We start from the raw sequence: 22441 nt of genomic DNA on the forward strand, positions 1-22441 counted from the left end.
AAGTGTCAAAGAGGCAGATCTTTCATTCACTCACCTAGTTTTTGTAAGCAATTAAACCTCCAGTAATAATGACAAGGACATAAAGCCAAAAAGCAAGCAATTTGTGTTACTGTACGTAAAATTTCATAATATTTTTTAAAAAACAAAAAAAAGCATTGATGTAATAATTTTATTTGGGTCTTTGCTGGAGCATGATCTTCAGACTAAACTTGTGAATATGACCTACTTCCTTCAGCCCTGAACTCTGGAATGTTTGAATACTTTTTTTTTTTTTTTAAGAGATATTTCTACTAGTTTAGAAACTTCTTTGTTAGCACAAAAATACAATTCATCTTCCTCTAAAACTTATTAGAATTACATTTCTCCTCTTTTTTAACTTTAGAGACAGAAGCATAAAACCATTATTTGTGGGATATCATGAATTTCAAACAATCACAGTCATGTGCCACATAATGATGTTTTGATAAATGACAGGTCACATATGCAACATTGGAACCACAAAATTATAATGTAACTCGAAAAAATTCCTCCTACTCTTGTCATTGCCGTCATGGCACACCACATTATATGTTTGTGGCTATGCTGGTATAAGCAAACCTGCTGCACTGCCAGGCATGTAAAAGTATAGCACATGTAGTTACATACAGTACCTAATACGTGGCAATGATAATAAATGACTGTTACTATACTTTTATCTTTGTTTTAATGTTTACCTCCATTATAAAAAGTTTACTGTAAAAATATAAAATGCTGCTGTGTTACAGTGACAGCATCTCTTGATTTTATCAATAGGCCACATTGAGTTCTTAGCCTATACATGTAGGTTTGTGAGAGTATGCTATATGATTCATGAAGACAAAAATTACAACGTGATGTGTTTCTCAGAATGTGTCCCCTCTATTAAGTGATGCCTGACTATATTTAGGGGCTAATTTAAAACTGTCTTAAATTGCTAGCTAAATATTTTTATAATAATGTCATATACTTTAATACCTGTAGTCCATAATAAAAACAAATATTATTTTTCAAGGACTTGTGTGTTTCAGGCCATGTTTTACTGTTCATTCTTTTCATCTTTTTATATTTACAGACTGAATTTTGATTCATCATACACAAATGGGATACAACTTTTCATTTCTATGGTTATACACAATATAGAGTCACACCTTTCGTGTAATCATACATGTATATAGGGTAGTGATGTCTCTTAGTCCACTGTTGTTCCTCTGCCTCTGCTGCCCCTCCCCCCATTTCCCTCTACACAATTCAGAGTTCTCCATTCTTCTCTAGTACTGCCCCCTCACCCCATTATTTATCATCATCCACTTATCAGAGAAAACATTCAGCCTTTGTTTTTTGGAGGATTGGCTTATTTCACTGAACATATTCTCCAACTCCATCCATTTACCTGCAAACGTCATAATTTTATTCTTCTTTAAGGCTGAATAATATTCCATTGTGTATATGTAACAGCTTCTTTATCCATTAATCTATTGCAGGCATCTAGGTTGGTTCCACAATCTAGCCATTGTGAACTGAGCAGCTATAAACATTGATGTGACTGCATTACTGTAGTATGCTTATTTAAAGTTCTTTGGGTATAAACCAAGGAGTAGGATAGCTGGGTCAAATGGTGGTTCCATTCCAAGTTTTCTGGGGAATCTCCATACTGCTTTCCAGAGTGGCTGCACCAATTTGCAACTTTACCAGCAATGCATGAGTATGCCTTTTGCCCCACATCCACGCCAACACTTATTATTGCTTGTGTTCTTGATAATAGCCATTCTAATTGGAGTTAGATGAAATCTTAGGGTGGTTTTGGTTTGCATTTCTCTAATTTCTAGAAATGAAGACCACTTTTTCATATATTTGTTGATCACCTGTATCTCTTCTTCTGTGAAGTGTCTGCCCATTCCTTGCCCATTTATCGATTGACTTCTTTTTATTTTTGGGGTAAAATTTTTCAAGTTCTTTATAAATTTTGTAGATTAGTGCTCTTTCTGAAGTATGTGTGGAAATGATTTTCTCCCACTCTATAGGCTTTCTTTTCACATTATTGATGGTTTCCTTTGTTGAAAAAAATCTATTTTTAGTTTGAATCCATCCCATTTATTGCTTCTTGCTTTTATTTCTTGTACTCTGGGAGTCTTGTTAAGGAAATCTGTTCCTAAGCCAACATGATGAAGATTTCAGGCCTACTTTTTCTTGTATTTTGTCCACGGTATCTGGTCTAATTCCTATGTCCTTGATCCATTTTGAGTTGAGTTTTGTACAGGGTGAGAGATAGGGGTTTAATTTCATTTTACTGCATATGAATTTCCAGTTTTGCCACACCATTTGTTGAACAGGCTATCTTTTCTCCCTTGTATGTTTTTGGCACCTTTGTCTAGTATGAGATAACTGTATTTATGTGGGTTTGTCTCTGTGTCTTCTATTCTGTACCATTGGTCTACCTGTCTGTTTTGGTGCACATACCATGCCATTTTTGTTACTATTGCTCTGTAGTATAGTTTAAGGTCTGGTATGGTGATACCTCCTGCATCACTCTCCCTGCTCAGGATTGCTTTGGCTATTCTGGGTCTCTTGTTCTTCCAGATGAATTTCATGATTGCTTTCTCTATTTCTATGAAGAACATTTTTGGGATTTTAATTGGAATTGCATTGAATCTGTATAGTAGCTTTGATAATGTGACCATTTTGACAATATTTATTCTGTCTATCCAAGAACATGGGCAATCTTTTCATCTTCTAAAGTTTTCTTTAATTTCTTTCTTTAGTATTCTGTAGTTTTCATTGTAGAGGTCTTTCACTTCTTTTTGTTGGATTGATTCCCAAGGGGTTTTTTGTTTGTTTGTTTTGTTTTGTTTTGTTTTGTTTTGTTTTGTTTTGTTTTGTTTTGTTTGTTTTGGGTTTTTTTTTTTTTTTAGGCTATTGTTAATGGAGTGATTTTCCTACTTTCTCATTCAGAGGGTTCATCACTTATGAATAGAAATGCACTAAATTTATGCATGATGATTTTATATCCTACTACTTTGCTGAATTCATTTATTCTGAAGTTTTCTGATGGAGTTTTTCATCCTCTGAATATAGGATCATGTCATCAACAAATAGTGATAGCTTGAGTTTTTCTCTTCTATTTGTATCCCTTTAATTTCTTTGGTCTGTCTAATTGCTCTGGCTAGTATTTCAAGGACGATGTTGACTAGAAGTAATGAAAGAGGACATCCCTGTCTTCTTCCAGTTTTTAGAGGGAAAGCTTTCAGTTTTTCTCCATTTAGAATAATGTTGACCATGGGCTTAGCATAGATAACCTTTACAATGTTGAGGTATGTTCCTATTACCCCTATTTTTTCTAGTATTTTGAGCATGAAGGGATGCTATATTTTATCAAATGATTTTTCTGCATCTATTGAAATAATCATGTGATTCTTAACCTTAAGTCTATTGATGTGATGTATGACATTTATTGATTTCCAGATGTTGAACCAACCTTGCATCCCTGAGATAAACCCCACTTGATCACGGTACACTATCTTTTCAATATGTTTTTGGTTTTGGGGGGTTTTGGGGGGGGTTGGGGTTTTTGTTTTGTTTTGTTTTGGTTTTTTTTTTGGGGGGGGGGGGTTGCAATGCTGGGGATTGAACACAGGGCCTTGTGCTTGTAAGGCAAGTAGTCTACCAAACTCAACTATATCCCCAGCCCTTCAGTATATTTTTGAATGTGATTTGCCAGAATTTTGTTAAGGATTTTTACATCAGTGTTCATCAGGGATATTGTTTAAAAAGTTTTCTTTCCTTCATGTGTCTTTGTCTGGTTTTGGTATCAGGGTGATACTAACCTTATAGAATGAGTTTGGAAGGCTTTCCTTCTTTCTGTTTCCTGGAATACTTTGAGGAGTATTGGTATTAGTTCTTGTTTGAAGGTCTTGTAGAACTTGGCTGAGAATCTCTCTGGTCCCAGACTTTTCTTGGTTGGTAGGCTTTTAATGACTTCTTCTATTTAATCACTTGAATTGATCTGTTTAAATTATGTATGTACTCCTGATTCAGTTTGGGAGGATCATATGTCTCTAAAATTTGTGAATGTCTTCGAGATTTTCTGTTTTGTTGTTGGAGTACAGGTTTTCAAAGCAGCTTCTAGTTATGTTATGTTTCAATGGTGTCTGTCATTATATTTCCTTTTTCATCACAATTTTAGTAATTTGAGTTTTCTCTTTCCTTCTCTTCATTATGTTTATCAATTTTGTTTACTTTTTCAAAGAACCAACTTTTTGTTTAGTCAATTTTTTAAATTGTTTCTTTTGTTTCAATTCATTGATTTCAGCTCTGATTTTAATTATTTCCTGTCTTCTGCTTTTGGTGTTGATCTGTCCTTCTTTTTCTAGGACTTTGAGATGTAATGTTAGGTTGTTTATTTGTTGACTTTCTCTTCTTTTCTTGAATGTGCTTCATGAAATGAATTTTCCTCTTAGTACTGCTTTTATAATGTCCCAGAGATTTTAATATGTTATATTGTTATTCTCATTTACCTCTAAGAATTTTTTTTATCTCCTCCCTGATGTCTTCTGTTATCTATGCTTCATTCAATAGCATATTACTTAGTCTCCAGGTGTTGGAGTAGTTTCTGTTTTTTTATTTTATCATTGATTTTTAATTTCATTCCATTATGATCTGATAGAATACAAGGTAGTATCTCTATTGTTTTGTATTTACTAAGGGTTACTTTGTGCCATAACATATGGTCTATTTTAGAGAAGGATCATGTGCTGCTGAGAAGAAAGTGTATTCACTCATTGATGAATGGAATATTCTGTATATGTCCATTAAGTCTAAGTTACAGATTGTGTTATTGAGTTCTGTGATTTCTTTGTTCAGTGTTTGCTTGGAAGATCTATCTAGTAGTGAGAATTGTGTGTTCAAGTCACCCAGTATTATTGTGTTGTAGTCTGTTTGGTTCCTGGAATTGAAAAGGATTTGTTTGACATACATGAATGCGCCGTTGTTTGGGGCATAAATATTTATGATCGTTATGTCTTCCTGATTTATGTTTCCCTTAAACAGTATGAAATGTCCTTTATCCCTTCTAACTTTAGTTTGAAGTCCACTTTATCTGATAATAGAATGGAAAGCCTGCTTTTTTTACTGAGTCCATGTGCATGGTATGTTTTTTCCCATTCTTTGACCTTTAGTCTGTAGATGTCTTTTTTCTGAGATAAGTCTCTCAAAAGCAGCATATTGTTGGTTCTTTCTTTTTAATCCAAACTGCCGGTCTATGTGTTTCATTAATGACTTTAGGCCATTAATGTTCAGGGTTATTATTGAGATATGTTTTGTATTCCTGGTCATTTTGGCTTATTTTTGGTTTTTAACCTGACTTGGTTTCTCCTTTGATTGGCTTTTCCCTTAGGATAGTTCCTCCCTTTGCTGACCTACATTGTTTTTCATTTCCTCCTCATGGAATGTTTTACTGAGAATGTTCTGTAGTGCCAGTGTTCTATTTGTAAATTCTTTTAACTTTTGTATATTGTGGAAGGATTTTATTTTGTCATCAAACCTGAAGATTAATTTTGCTGGGCATAAGATTCTTGGTTGGCAACCTGTTCTTTCAGAACTTGAAATATGTTGTTCCAGGCCCTTCTAGTTTTTAGGGTCTGGGCTGAGAAATCTGGTATCCATATTGGTTTCACCCTATATGTAATCTGATGTTTTTTTCCTCACAGCCTTTAAAATTCTATCTTTATTTTTTTTTATGTTAGGCATATTCATTATAATGTACCTTGGTGTGGATCTGTTGTAATTTTGTACATTTGGTGTTCTGTAAGCCTCTTGTAGTTGATTTTCCATTTCATTCTTCAGACTTGGGAAATTTTCTGATATTATTTCAATGAATATATTGTTCATTCCTTTGGTTTGTATCTCTGTGCCTCCTTCAATCCCAATAATTCTTAAATTTGGTCTTTTCATGATATCCCATAGTTCTCGGAGGTTCCATTCATGATTTCTTACTATTTTGTCTGTTTGGTCAAGTTTATTTTCAAGATTAAATATTTTTTTCTTCATTGTCTGAGGTTCTGTCTTCCAAGTGATCTAGTCTGTTGGTGATGCTTTCTGTTGATTTTTAAATTTGGTGTGCTATTTCCTTCATTTCAAGGATTTCTGTTTGTTTGTTTTTTCAGAATCTCTTATCTCTTTATTGAAATTATCTTTTGATTCCTGCCTTTTAACTGTTTATTGGGATAATCATTCATTGCCTGCATTTGTTCTCTTATCTTATCCTTTGCTTCATAGATCATTTTAATTATGTACAGTCTGAACTCCTTTTCTGACATTTCTTCTACCATGCTGTCATTGGATTCTATCAATATAACATCTTGGTTTGTTTGGAACACTTTCTTCCCATGTTTTTTATGTTGTTTTTGTATCTTCCCCTCTAGCAGTGAGGATCTGAGGTATTGCAGTTTACCTCCATAAGCTTATAGTGACCCTGCAGGTTTCCAATACCTCTCCTTTAAGGGGAAGATCAGTATTAACTGCACCCAGTACAAACAATATGCAGCTCTAAACCAAATAGCCCCTATTAACAGTATGGTTGTAATAAGCAGAGATGATGAGTTCAATTATTATCTATAGTATAACCAATAGGTTATACTGACATCTACAATTTCTAATGGTAGACAGAGGATGGGGAGGGGTTTAGGATGTAACTGTTAATGGGATAAGAGGAGAATATATAGAGGTACTAGATCATAGGAAGAGTAAAAGTGGAATCAAAAGAAGTTGGTTGTTAGGATGAGAAAAGGGAAAAAGAGACTCTGAGGAACAGGTAAACCAAAGAAAAATAGAAGGAGCAAGAAAAATAAATAAATAAAACCTTAAAATGCAAAAAGAAAGGAAAAAAATCTACAATATAATAGTCATATACTATTCAAACCTCCTAGTCTTGAGTAACCTGATGTATGAGAGGTACCTGACAGTGAACTTCCAGTCTCCAGCAGGGGTCTCAGAATGGGAGTTGCCCCACCTAAATATGGTGGTTTCCACTTTAAGGATAATCCAAGATGGCTGCAATGGCTTCCAAACGCATTGGTATATGGGAAGGGGTAGAGTGGGCACTGAATCCACGCAGGGCCCAGTCACCACCAGGGTTCTGAATTGGACCACAGTCATGCTGGGATCCTGAATCCCATTCTTTTAATCTTTATAAACATCTTCACTAGAAAGTAAGTTCTGTGAGGACAAGGACTTAGGTTTTGCTTGCTCCTATCTCTAGAACTAGAACAGTTTCTTATTTCATATATAAATTAAATATACATATTAAACTGTAAAATTACATATATATGCTTTATTTTATATATGTGTATTTCTGTATATATTAAGCCAATAACTTGTGACAAGGCTACTGAAACAGTTGAGGCACAGAGAGGTAAAGTAACTTGCCTAAGATGGCCTAGTAAGTGGAAGAATTAGGAATCAAACTTGCATCATCTGATTTCAGCACCTGTTTTCTCAACTGCCATTGTTTCCTGCTGCCTTTGTTTTATCTAAAGGAATACAGGAGCACCAAGAAATAAATGTTGCTGATTCAGTAGAGTTAATTAGTAAAGGGCTGTGATAGTCTAGTTAGGATTCCCCTTCCTTAGCACTGTTGACATTTTGGGCAGATGCTTCCTTGACGTGGAGGACTTCACTGTGCATTGTAAAACCCTGGCCTCCACCCAGCAGATTCCAGCAACACCTCCCCAGTTATGATATTTAAAAATATTACTGGAGATTGTCAGATGGCCTCCAAGAGATAAAATTCTCCCTCTTTTCCTCCCTCAGTTGAGAATCACTGGTTTAGATCTACACATTAAGACATCCTAAAGGGAAATCAGGAAGATATTTAGTAAAGATTGGCCTTCCTACCATATCATAGTGAGTTTAGAGATAAGTCAGGATTGAATTTCATACCTTTTTATAAGAATTCCCTTGGGAACAAATTTATATAAAAACATACATTTTCCCTTTTCATTCACAAAGAACATCAGATTTTTGGCAAGAATTTTTATTTTGGGGGCAGTACCAGGACAGATCAAACCCATTGGCACTTAACCAATGAACCACATTTTGAGCCCTTTTTATGTTTTTATTTTGAAACAGGGTCTAACTAAGTTGCTTAGGACCTCACTAAATTGCTGAGTCTGGTTTTGAACTCTTGACCCTCCTGCCTCAGCTTCCTGAGCTACTCACACTTATTTTAATTATCTATTAAAGCTGCAAATACATTTTTAGTAGTAAAGTTTCTAATTTGTAATGTGGTCAATTTTGTTAGAATACCACAGGGATATTCCAAAAAATATCTCCCTGCAAAATCAGGCAATGGAAACCATAGAACTTGGGGGCAAATGAGGTAAGGAGCTTGGTAGTCAAAATATCTGAGTAGTAGCTGGGCATGGTAGTATATATCTATAGTTCATCTACTCAGGAGGCTGAGAGCCCAGGAGTTCAATGCCTGCCTGAGCAACATAGAGAAACATTGTCTCAAAAACAAACAACACAACAAAACTTCATTAGTAACACATAGAAATAAAGATGCAATCTAATAAAAATTGTGTCACAGCTTTAAAGGGTAGATTGTTAGGAAATACTGAAAATACTACGATAAATATGATACCCAGCCTTGAAAAATGCCTGTGATGTTGCTTGTAAAAGTGGACTTTGTTAGAAGGGTTTCAGCTGGTGAGTTACTAGGAAATTTTATAACAGGCATTGTCTAAAAGTAAATGTGAAGTTGTATCACCAGATGTGAATGAGTGGGTTTTGTAAAACAGTGAACTGAAATAGCTGGTAGAATGTTTACAGTATGTGCAGATATGTGTTATGTGAATACCTATGTGACTGACTTCTGATGAGTGCAGATTTCTGATTCACTTAGTACTTCTCACAGAGAAAATAATGCATAAAAGACTGTGAAGTTGTGTTATGCTCCCATCATTCCCTAATCTATGAATCACTTAGAACATGTTTCTAAACAAGTGTTAAAGCAGAACTGATGATACTCTTGATCTGAATTTTGAGGCCCTTCAAGAGTAAAATGAAAAACAGAAAATCACAGTGAACCACAGAAAACAATGACATGTATTGAATGAAAACATGTTTTTAAAATATTACAGGTGATAAATTTTGGTCAAACTGAAGAAAGGCTGGCAATCATTGTCTCCCTGCCCTCTCCATGGTCCTGAGCCATGGCCCCTCCTTTGTGACAAGGACAGTGGTCAGAACCTAATAATAGACCAGCTACCTTCCACACTGTCAAGTGCTATATCTGCTATTAAAAGAATTTCTGTATATTCTTTGGTTATTGGCATTCAGCCAATTCAACTCATTTTTAATTACTTAGTAATTGTGTTTACCCTTTACCATTGCAATAATTTTGGGATTCAACAGTATAAAATGCAATGTAAATGCTCACATAATAAAAAAATACTTTTGAAACTTAAAATGAACTTTAAACTTTACAAATGTTAAAAAAAACTAACAAGAGCAGTGAGGATTGATAGTCCTATCAGATAGTAGAACATTGCCACCTTGAAACAGTTAAAGCTCAGGTTGATATGTTGGTTTCTCAGACTTTTAATTCACTTTTTACAAAATGATTAGAGAACAATACAGTTTTATTCTATTTATTTTGTAAGTATATTGTTCCATAGAAGATGACAACAGTTTTTAATTACCTATAATATCTTAATCTTCTGATTTTGAATTTCATAGAAAAGTAGTGATCTTCTACTATAATTTAAATCCACATTTGTACTGAACAAATAAAGAAGTCAAAATATTTACTTATTTTGCACTGGTTTTAGTTAATATTCTCTTAACTGAAAATCCAAAGGTTTTTGTTTATCTTATTTATTTTAAAACATAATAATCTTAAATGTACTTCACTGAAAATATAAGTTTGAGATATCATCTACTTTTGAGGAAAGGAGTGTTTGGGCCTCTGTTTAATTGTTTGTTATTTAAATGTATCCACTGCCCTGCATCCCCACTTAGTGGACACTCAAGTGTCCAGAAGGTCAGAGTAGTACTTTAACTTCATAACTATCACAGAGCCATATTGTTATAATTTAGACTTTCTAGAATATTAGAATTAGAATCTACTGTATTCCTTTTAGGCAAGATGATACAGCATAGGGAAATAATGGGACAAGTAGGGGTTTATTCATTTTCTTTATGCAATATTGATTTTTATAAAAAGAATGTGTATGTTTGTTTTAGCTGCCATTCAACTGACTAGCTTCTTAACTGATTTTATCCCATCTTCCCAGGTATAGAACTCCAAAAACCCTTAAGTATAGTACATAGTTAATAATGCAATTATATATTATAGGAATAATAATATTATAATATATAAACTCTAGATTATGATTTCCAACTTATTTTTTATTGTACCTGCTGTCTTTTTTTTTTTTTTTTTTTTTTTTTTTTTTTTGGTGCTGGGGATTGAACCCAGGGCATTGTGCTTGTGAGGCAAGGGCTCTACCAGTGGAGCTATATCCCCAGCCCTCCTGCCATCAATTTCATTGAAATACATGCAGAATTGAAAACTTGAGACTTAATAGATTAGAGTATTTCAGTGTTTTCCACTTATCTCCAGTGGCTATACCTAGTTATTCTGTTATCAGTTTCTTGTCTGTTACGTAAACTCATTTCCCCCATGAAGCTTTGGTACTGTTGTACTTTTTTAAATCAGGTGAGATCATTTGCATACTTCTTATGTAGTGAAAATACCACCACCATGTATATCCAAACTCACCAATATTTAATACTATTGAATCTATCCTTAAAAAGACAAAAGGACCACAAGAAACTGATAATTTAGAAGTCCTATATGTGTCTTTAATCAGTTAAATAGTAGCAGAAATGTACCATATTCCATTAATTATTCTACTGTGCTTCTGTGTTCAGGATGTAATTTTTAAAAAACATGATACCTGTTTCTTTTATATGGTGAATAAAGTTTCAGAATGCTAAGTTACCAATTTAAAATATGATAACAAGGAGATAGACATTGTGGTGTAATTATGCCTATAATCCCAGCTATTTGGAAAGCTGAGGCAGGAGGATCACAAGGACACCTCTGTCTCAAATATATGTGTGTGTATGTGCATTATGTTAGGGTTTGGAAAAACTTAAGTATATGAAGTTTAGAAAGCTTACAGCATGTGGGTATAGATACTTCCCACAATACATGTAATAATCTTTTAAGATTAACAACAGTAACATTCAATACAACATCTTGAAAATTTTTTCTATAATGAAAGCCAACTTTCTAAGGTCAACTCTTTCTAGTTATTTGCTTTATGATATATGATCCAGTGGAAAAAATTATTAATCTACATTTGTTGATGTGTATAATTTACTAATGTGCATTGCATATTATTCAAGGTGTCTTAATATTTTGATTTACATAGGTAAATAGGGTTTGTTTTCCCTTGCGTTTCAAGAAGACAGTAAGAAACCCAATCTCATCACTCAGCCAAGGAAGAATATTTCCTAGACAAAAATCTTATTCTCCAAAAATAGTTTCTCTAGAGAGCATGCCCAAACTGGGTCACAAAATAGTGGAGGAGGATAGATACTCATTCTTATTTTTTGTTGTTCACCTGTGAAATGTGAAATATAGTGATTTCATTCCAAATCAACTTATCTTTGTCTATAAAATATCAAGAAGAAAGAATTAAAATCAGAGTAAGCTGCAGTGAGTTGAGTAATGTGAAACTCTTCAGTAGCATTTGTGCATATATTTATCCACAATAGAAGTAGAAAAGGTATATTTAGGACTCTGAGTGGCAGACGATTTGAATTTCATCTTCTTTGTTCAGTAATCTTAATGTTACAATAAAAAAATGGGTGTTTTGCTACCAAAATATTAGTGATAATAGAAGTACCTACATGTCATCTTTTTCTTTCAACTTCTTTCAGCCATAATGAAAGGAAAGTGACCTGCAAACATCCAGTCACAGGACAGCCATCACAGGACAATTGTATTTTTGTAGTGAATGAACAGTAAGTAGAAAGTTGCATGCATTGCCCGTAATCAAAATGATGTTAGCATTGAGATTGCTCTAATCTATATTTTTTTCATCATAACAAATCTTCAACTTATTTGAAGCAATTCAGTTTCAAAAACTTGTAAGTTACAGCAGTCACAGAAAAAACATGGAATAATCAGAAACAGAGAATGATCAGGAGTACTGGTTTTTTATTTATTTTTAACACTGTCATGGCCTTATTCAAAAACACAGTTGCACAAAAGTATTAACCTTAAAGTTTTAAAGGAGAAATTCTTAAAGAACTTAACACACTATATACATACTGCCATACAAAGAGCATTAAAATAGGACCCAGAACTTCTGCAAAATATTTTTTAAAACTCTGCTTATTTGCATGAAAATACCACCCACAAAGCTATATAAGTTCTTTTTTTTTCGTGCTGGGGATCAAACCCAGGGCCTTGTGCTTACAAGGCAAGCACTCTACCAACTGAGCTATCTCCCCAGCCATAAATAATTCACAAGCTATCTGGAGGTTCACTAATTGTTGTTTTCAAACCAGAGAACTCTAATTTTGATTGTACGATAAGATGATTGATAAAGTCAATATATAGATTTCAATTTGAAAATAAGTATTTTATAATCTGGCATAGTATGTAATGAGAATTCTTAGAGACTAAAGCAGGGCGTATCAATTGTAAAAATTAGGGAAAAAATGAGGAAAAAAATCTTTTGTACTTTCTGATCCCCCTACTAAATTTATTCCAAGTGTTTATTTCAGTCAGTTGTGCAACTGTTTTAGTTTCTCCACAAATAACCTTTAACAAGTCATACATTTTAAACTAAAAAAAAAAAAAAAAAAACAAGCAGCAACAGTACTGTATTCAGTAATTTAAATGTATCCCAGTAGAGAAGCATAACTTCAATTAGTTTACTGACACTAGCCTTTAAAAACCTTACAGATATTTAAAACAAAGAAAGAGGTTTTAGACAGTCAAGATTAACAAAGCAATTACCTTGAACATGGAGCCTCCATGACAAAAAGGGAGATGTACTTGTCTGTTCCTTTTATTTAATTTAATAGCCTTGTAAGCACACACTCAAACATATCCCAATATTCTTCTATTTTAATAACATTTAATCTGTATTTAATATAGCAGAGTTTAACTGTTTTCTTACCTGAACATTTGCAGTCAAATGTAACAGTCCCAGCTGTTAATACATGTGGTGAAGATACATGATCTAAAACTTGTTTTTCATGAGGATTATAATTTTAGAAACTATTTTTCTGAGAATTCAAACTGAGAAAGTAAGCTCAAGAGCACAGGAAAGAAACTATAAAGTTAAAGAAACTATAAAACTGGCCAAATTATTAAACTAAATTAACTATTTTTCTCCTTACATTTAGTATACTAGTAATTACCACTTGTCAGGATTTCATAAGCATCAAAAGAAATAAGTAAAAAACAAATTTATACACTGTAAACCTGGCCACAAATATTATTAACATTTTTTTATTTTTAATATTAGAATAATTAATCTTATTGCTCTTTTATTCTTTTTCCAGGGGGTGGTGCTGGGGATTGAACCCAGGACCTCAAGCATGTGATCATGTGTTTACCACAAACCACTGCCCCAGTTTTTCATAATCCTTTCTTGTTTTTATCTTTTTTTTTTTTTAGACAGGGTCTTGCTTTGTTGTCTAGGCTGGTCTCAAGCTCCTTAAGCTCAAGCAATCCTCTTGCCCTCAGCCTCCTGAGTAGCCTCCTGACTCAGCCTCCTGAGTCCCTCCTGGGACTACAGGTGTACATCACCATGCCTGGCCTGTAATTTATTTAATTTTCCTCTTAAATGACCAAGTTGACTATCTGCAGTAATGCCTTTTAAAATTAACATGATATTAGTTACATTGAGTTTAGCAGAATTGTATTTAAAGTAGTTGTAAATATTAAATGTTTCTCTATAGTTACTAGTATAGAACTATTTTGGAAACAGGACTCTTGCTTTGTTAGCCCTAAGAAAGTATTACTATAAAACAGTTTACTTACACATCAAGTTCTAGTATTTATGTATTTTATTTTCAGGACTGTTGCAACCATGACGTCTGAAGAAAAGAAAGAACGGCCTATAAGTATGATAAATGAAGCTTCTAACTATAACATGACTTCAGATTACACAGTACATCCAATGAGCCCTATAGGCAGAGTAAGTTATTTTTCTTTTTGTTAATTATTGATAAGTGATAATATAACTGTATTTTTATTACAACATGGATTTAACTATATTGGAGGTAACTGATATAAGAAGCAGTGTTTGAAATATAAAGTAATAAAGTTGTAATTTAATGACTTTAAAATACTGAGTTTAAATTTCGAAGAATTTTGCAAAAGATAAATGCTTATGTGAGAGAATAGGCACTTTATTGAAGTGACATAAGGTTTGTTATGGTTTTCTTTTTCTTTTTTTCTTTTTGATATTGGGGATTGAACCCAGGGATACTTTACCACTGAATTACATCCCCATCCTTTTTATTTTTAATTTTGAGACAAAAGTTTCACTAAGTTGCTGAGGCTGGACTTGAACTTGAGATCTTCCTGCCTCAGATTCCCAGGTCACTGGAATTACAGATGTGTTACCACCACAGTTGACTCAGTTTAAGATTGAAAGGGAAGATTAATATAATAATTCATCAAATTTTCTGACCATAAAAATACCTAAATTTAGGAAACATGTAGTAATAGAATAGTTATAATAAAAAATTATGTTTATTATAAGGAAATGGGTTATAGATAATAGTTTTTAAAATGTCTGCTAATTTGTTTAAAATAAAGTTTTGTAGCATATTACAAGTAAATAAAATTTTCAAATAATGTAATTTCTAATTCTAAGTAACAGAAGAAAGCTAATTGGATAAACAAACATAATGCTCCATTAATATATCTTCATTAAATGTAGAGAAATGATTAATGGATTGAGGGCCACTAAGTAAGTCATTGTCCAAAAAGAAAGTTGGACCCATGCTTCACAATTTATCAAAAAATTTTCAGATGTAAAAATTGTTGAAATGTTAAAGAAAATACTATAAAAGCTATAGAAAAAAATAAGACTTCTTAAAATAATAAACTCAGAATGCAGATGGACTTTTATAATATGATGTAAAACCAAAAGTAGTAACATGAAACGAGAAATTCAACTACATTATTTTCATGTATGCAGAATATCTGTAATTCATGTAATAAAGAATAACTAAAGAACTGCCTTGAATTGGTAAGAAAAAGGGTAACGATCCCATTTAAATGTGGGCAAATAGCGTAAAGTCAATTCTCAAAAAAGAAAATGGAATTTACTCTGCAATACATGAAAAAGATTCTCAGTCTCAGTAATAAGAAAGATGCTAATTTTAACAAGAAAAGACCATTTTTCACCAATTGGATTTGCAAAGGTCACAGTTTTATAGCATAGCATATTGACAAGAGTGTAGGAAATAAGACATTTTTCTTTATGTCATGAGCCTCAAGAAATAGTGAAACAAAAGACTGATTAGTATGTGTACAGTCATTTGAGATAAATAAGATATGAGAACAATTATTTTAGATTGAGAGGACATGCCCAAGGTGATATTGGTTACCTCACTAGGTTGCCAGTAGGGTTGGTTGGGTGCTGGACCTCAAGGGTGAGAAGTAGAAGACTGGTCCTTTTTTATATTTTTGTACTATTTGGATTTTATACTGCAAGCATTATCTGAAAACAGTTTAGAAAAAATACTGTCAATATTGGATCTTAAGATTCCATGTGTACAAATAATGCTGTTAATTTTCATTCATTGAAACACTATTAAATGTAGATATAAAGCAAAAATTTCTATCATTTGGCTTATTCTTAAACATTTGTTTATAGTTATTACTCAAAGTCTACTCATTTTTTATAGGTAGGTAAAACAAAATACTGCTGCATACTGTATCTTTACAAATAGTATATACAAATTTTAAAGGCAATATTGTAAAATCTATGATCCCTATAATATCCTGAGGGTGGGAGGATTCGTTGTGTTGAATTCTTACACTTGAAACAAGCCAACAAAAGTGGAATTGCAACATTTTATTTTTCCAAGTCTCAGGGAAATCTTAAAAAAAAGATTAAAATAATGAGGATAAAAAATAAGTTCAAATATCTAAGCATTTTTCCTGCATTTTCTCTCTCTCTCTCTCTCCCCCTCTCCCTTTTTTTTTTTTTTTTTTTTTTTTTTTTTTTCTTTCCTGTTTAGACATCACGGGCTTCAAAGAAAGTTCATAATTTTGGAAAGAGGTCAAATTCAATTAAAGAAATCCTAATGCACCTGTGGTCAGACGAGGTTGGCTTTATAAACAGGTATTTTTTTTTCTCCCATTTGATATGAAACAAAGAATATAATCAAAAGAGACTTTTTGAGCTGAATGTTGCCAAGACAATTACATAAAATTATATAAAATAGAAAAGGAACTGTAGAATAGTCTCCCACACTCCTTAACTTTTATTACCCCTAAGAGTGTCAGGGGAACAAAGACAGAAAAAGGAATGGATGTTACTTACAATAAAGACTATTTGTGTATGTTGGTCATAGGTGTTTCTAGATCTAAAGTTAAATATGTGCCATCCGTTAGGAATCTCATGCTAAAATTATCCATGCAATGCTTACTTTAATCTTTTATACTAAAATTGGAACAATAGAGAAAAAATGAGCCCAGCCTCTGCACAAGGATGACACACGAATTTGTGAAACAGTCTATATATTTTTTTGATTTTCCAGACAGAAATATCTTTTAAACATTTGTTTTTTCTATTCATATAAAAAATCATTAGATAAATGTACAACTCTGTACTTCCCTGTCATTCTTTATAAAGAAATCTGAGAACAATTTGGATTTTTCTGGATTTTGGCTTCTATATTCTAAGACTATTCTCTCTTCCTTTTGAAGTTTTTGTGCTGTTTGGTTTTTCCTTTTTCTTGTTTGACTTTGTGCTCAGAGTTCACTTTCCAACAGCTTTATAAATTGGCATTTATATTGTACTGTGTAGGAAACTTGATAATAAGTAAGCTTTTTGGAAACTTGTTATTAGTTTAGGGATTAATAAGCATCTAATAATTTGACTTTGCCTCATTGCTTTGAGGAGGATGTTTACTTTCAGATTTCAACTGGATTTCAGATGAGTGGTTGCCAGATAACTGAGACAATGTGCTCAACATTCAAGGCCTTTGCCTTTGTTTTCTCTTATTCATATATAGGAATGACAAAGAAAGTTAAATATTTGTTCATTGAATGATACATATCTGAGGTAATAGAATGCCAGTTACCCTGATTCATTAACACATTTGCCTACATGTATTAAAATGTTACATTATCCCATAAAAATATTTGATTACTGTTTAGATTAAAAATAAAAATATTTTAAAGTAGTTTATTGGTGATGTTAATCTATTTTGTTACATATTGCTAATTACTTTCAGCTGAGCTAATAATTTTTATTCACTAAAACTCATAATGAATTTTTTGTGAACTATTCATTAGAGAATGTTTCATCTAAAAGTTAGGTTTAGCTAAACTAATGTATTGAAAGAGGACAGTCTTAAAATCCAGATAATTCCCAACCATTAAGTAAATTAATTTTGCAAATTTCTCACTATGTTGATTGGGTATGTAACTTGGGTGACTTTTTTTTGGGGTTGGTATCAGGGATTGAACCCAACTTCCCCAGCCCTTTTCATTTTTTCATTTTTGAGGCAGGTTCTCAATAAGTTGTTAAGGCCAGCTTTGAACTTGCAGTCCTCCTGCCTCAGCCTCCCAGTCTGCTTCATGTGCCACCACACCCAGCCAAATTTTTATTTTTCACTTAAAAATCATTGTTATATTTTTAACTCTCTGTCTTTTAGGCTTATTGAAACCAAAAGATTTTTACCAAAAATTTTTAGTATATAAAAAAAATTTATTTTTTAACTAGTGTTTGTGTTTTTTAACTAGTCATAGTTGCAAATATGTTCAAGCAGTTCAGTGTAATATTTGGCCTAATAGTGGATAATGGGACTCCTTAAAATAATTCTTGTTCTTATACCTGATCTCTTGGTTAATGTAGTATTGCAGAAGTGTTACCAACTACTTGGCTCTAAAATAAGTTTTTTCTCTTTGGTTTGGGTGTTTTTTGTTTTTGTTTTGTTTTCTTTGTGGTGCTAGGAGTGGAACCCAGGGGTGCTTTACCACTGAATTATATTTCCAGTCCTTTTTTATTTGAGACAGTGTCCTGCTAAGTTGCTGAGGCTGACCTCTAACTTGTCATCTTCCTGCCTTGACCTCCCTAGTCATAAGTGTTTATTTTTGTGATGTATGTGTGCTTTAAAAAAATTTTTTTTGCAGCACATTTTGTCTGTACTAAAGAAAGAATATAATTAAGAAACAGAAAATACCACATACCACTTAATTACCTTTATCTTTGGTTCTTTCCTTGATATCTGTTAATTTTAAGGAAAAATCTTTTACATCCAGAGGTTTTTAATTTCTGTTGTACTAACGTTATCATTTGATGATTGTCACAATTAGAAAGAAATTAAGAAATATTGATATGCATTCAAACTGACCTCTGCCTTTTTAGGGTGTTTAATTTTTTCTTGCAATTTGATTTTATTGCCTGTAGGAAAGTAGTTTTTATTTTTTAAAAATTGTAATTTCATTTGAGGCTGATATTTTTATGAACTGAGTTATGTAGAAATAGATGCCAAATAATTACTCATTTCTGTAGGGTGAGCAACTCCAAACTGTAGACGTAACAATAAAAATGTTTATGAAATGTATTTGCATATTGTTTTCTTTATTTACACTCATTTTAAATCAGCTTAAATTTGCAACAATTTCAGTTCACATATTTTGCTTCTTGTTGGAGGTTAACATACTTATTAAATCTGGTTTAGTAGATTGCACACACTGCTGCATAGCTAAGTTATTCTCAGCCTAGCAGAATTGTGTGTTCAGAACAGTTTCAAATTGCTTAGAAACATAAAACCAAATCAAATTGCTTCTGTGTAGTTTTTTTTTTTTTTTTTTTAACATGGCAGTATTACTTTCAAAGACCAGTCTACTCAGAAATATCTTAATGTAAGTCCCTAGGACTCTACTTCTAGGTTATTTTAATCAACACTTAAAAATGTATAGATTTATGGGGTGCCATGTGATGTTTCCATACATGTAAACATTGTGTAATGTTCAAATCAGGGAAATATACCTATCTCCTCAAATATTTCATCATTTCTTTGTGATAAAAATATTCAAAATTCTGTTCTAGATTTTTTGAAATATATAGTACATTATCATTGTCTGTAGTTACTACTACTGTGCAGTAAAATACCAGAACTCCTTTTTTTTTTTTTGGTGCTGGGGATCAAACCCAGGGCCTTGTGCTTACAAGGCAAGCACTCTACTGACTGAGCTATCTCCCTAGCCCCCCAGAACTTCTTTCTCCTATCTAACTGAAACTTAGTATCCTACAATTTTGATTGGCCTTTTAGTTTAGTTATGTTACACACATAGCAGAGACATCTTGTATGCTTCTTTTAAATGAAATCACCAAAAGTGAGTTTTAATTGACTGAAATGAAAAAAAAAATTAAATACATTGATTTAATTCAGGACAGTACTGGCATGAAGCTATGGAAGAAACGCTGGTTTGTGCTTTCTGACCTTTGCCTGTTTTATTACAGAGGTAAGTTTATGAACTCTCATAGTGCATTACTTTGTCATTGTAATATATAAATAGTAGAACTTTCTTAAAGAAAAACATTACCACTTTTGTTATTTTTATTACCAACAAATTATGTGAAAAAAACCCTTTTTCATTGACCTAAGATTCTGAGTTACTGGGATTTGACAGAAGACAACTTAGTACTTCAGGCAGATTAGTATAGATTTTGGTCCAGTTCCTATAATCTGATTGGTCTTTTATAAATCTTTATTACACTATCCTTTAATTTATCACCTAATAGAGAAAATCCTTACTTTAATGAAATTTTTTCACATGTCAGTTTTAGCTATAGTTCCATTAAACACCCAGTTCTGTTCCTCAGTAAATATTTGTAGAGTTTGAGGGACTACTATGGTGTAATCACAAATGAAAACCATAAATTACAGTGAAATATATTTATTTTGATATATATATATATTTTTTTTTTTTTTTTTTTTAATAAATTGGATCTCACTATGATCCCCAGGCAGGTCTCAAACTCCTAGTTTCAAGTGATTCTCCTGCCTTAGCATCCCGAGTAGCTGAGATTATAGGCGTGTGCCATAAAAGCATAAAAGTCCTGGGAACTCTCTCTTCTTGTGTGACATGGGTCCCTTAAATATTACCATACTGGTTCCTGTCAGTGAAAGGCATACCTACTCAGAGTGCTTTCCAGAGAAATTCTCTCAGCTGCAATGTAAAATCATGAATCTGGACAATGTTGTCCTCTTCCCTACTTTTAAAGTCTAATCGGAAACTGTCACTCCTTAAAGAATTAGATTGTCAACCCATAATTAATAATTGACTACTTTTCTTAAGAAGTATGAGTTACAAGATAGAAGAATGGGTTTTAGAACCAATTAGCAATTTTTAAATTTACTTTTCTGTTACCTAAAAGATGTGTGGAAAAATCTTATGGTCATGCGGGATAGAAATATAACACATATTAACCTTCAAAATTTGGAATTACTATAATTGTTTTCATCATTTTACTCCCTAGAAAACTGTGGTTGAAAATTACTTTTGAGTCAGAATAAGCAAACATAAAATTTCATTTTATTGTAGCCATACTGGTCAGGCATCAGTTGTGGTGTTGTCTTTTGTTATGTGTCAAGCTTACACTATAATTTTTCCCATAAGTTTTCCCACTTTTTCAGAAAGTTAGGAGTTGTCTCTCAAGCATTATCCCTGTGCTTATAATAAGTACTTTCCCATTTTTCTGTAAATTTGTTTACTGTAATATAGAGTTTTAAATGAGACCTGGAAAATATTTATTGTTTCTGATTTTTTAAATTTCTAATATGGAAGTTTCATGTTAATTTCAAAAGAAGCACCATATTCCTTATAATTTTAGTTTTTGTTGCTCATGGAAAAGTACTGCTTATCAAGAAAAACTTTTAATTATATTTGAAAAATGTAAAGATGAGTTTAGTATCCATGTTAAATATGGGATTCCTTAATATTATTAACCACCTGCAATTTGTTTGTTTGTATATACATACATACATACATACATACATACATACATACAGGGTATTGAATCCAGGGGCACTTAAATCCTGAGCCACGTCCTTAGCCCTTTTTATATTTCACTTAGAGACGGTCTCACTAAGTTGTTTAGGGCCTCAGTCTCCCAAGCCTCAGGGATTACAAGTGTTTGCCACCATGCCCAGCTAACCACCTGCATTTTACATTCAATGTCTTTATTAATTGTAGTGGTGTCCCAGATAGGAGTAGTTTTTTTAAAAGAAAATATAGAAAGGAAAGACAACAGTTAACTCTCTTCTGCTCTTCCGCTGATTAAAAGAAGTATATAACATATACTTTAAATTTTTGTCAAAAAAGAAATGTTAGGTTTTAAATAAAAAATAGCAGATGGAAGCCCAAGATAATACTGTTAAATAGCACTTCTGTTTCTCTACCCCTGTTAATCAGTCTTTTGACAAAACTTAAATTGGGGCTTCATTCAATTAACAAACATTTATTACAGGTCCTATTTCCAAGTATTGGCAAAATAGCAGTGTGAGAAAACTCTTCATGAAATGTACATCATGGAGGGAACAGAGATGTGATAATAAGGTCATAATATGAAAGGTGGACATGGGGAAAAGGGCTCACTCTGGGCAGGTATTTTAGATTGTGAGATCTAAATGACAAGGAAGAGCCAAAGTGAACTGAGTATTCCAGGAGGGAAAATGGTGCAAACCTTTAAATTAGGAAAGTTGAATATTGGATGTTGACTTTAGAATGTAAGGAGGAAAAAAAACACACAAGCATACCAAGTTATGGAGCTACCCATAGGGAAGGAGAGAGGACAAATAGAGATCACACCATGTAGAATTCTTTGGAGTCTGGATTCTACCATAAAAGTCATAAAGAAACAAGTACCTGTTTTTAAACATAAAAATTGTATGCTTTAATTTACATTTTCACAAGATCCCTCAAGCTGTTAATGGAGTGTGGATTGTACAGGAGAAAGGAAAAGATTTGTTAGGAGTTACTGTGTAGCAATGATAATGTCTTAAACAAAGGTAGTAAGCTTTTTTGAGACACTAGACACAACTGGGTTAGGTGGTGTAATGCAGAAATGAAAAAAATAAACCCCTGTCTTCATGGACCTCATAGATTAACTGAAGAATTCTGAAAAGAATTCATAGTACACAC

The 22441-nt window shown here is 32.8% G+C and overlaps 1 protein-coding gene and 1 non-coding gene across 2 annotated transcripts in view; both read left to right on the plus strand.

Moving 5' to 3' along the window:
• The window catches only part of Plekha5 (pleckstrin homology domain containing A5), a 261754-nt gene that overhangs the window by 146463 nt on the left and 92850 nt on the right, over positions 1 to 22441 (plus strand). Inside the window, 5 exon segments of the mRNA XM_047550136.1 lie at positions 11965 to 12048; positions 14120 to 14240; positions 16300 to 16351; positions 16354 to 16403; positions 19687 to 19759. Coding sequence (XP_047406092.1) covers positions 11965 to 12048; positions 14120 to 14240; positions 16300 to 16351; positions 16354 to 16403; positions 19687 to 19759 — 380 coding nt within the window.
• LOC124984071 (U6 spliceosomal RNA) lies at positions 16703 to 16807 on the plus strand. The gene has a single exon (XR_007108540.1). It is a non-coding gene; the product is annotated as a U6 spliceosomal RNA (small nuclear RNA).

Source organism: Sciurus carolinensis, chromosome 4 (assembly GCF_902686445.1).
Source record: "Sciurus carolinensis chromosome 4, mSciCar1.2, whole genome shotgun sequence".
Taxonomy (NCBI): Eukaryota; Metazoa; Chordata; class Mammalia; order Rodentia; family Sciuridae; genus Sciurus; species Sciurus carolinensis.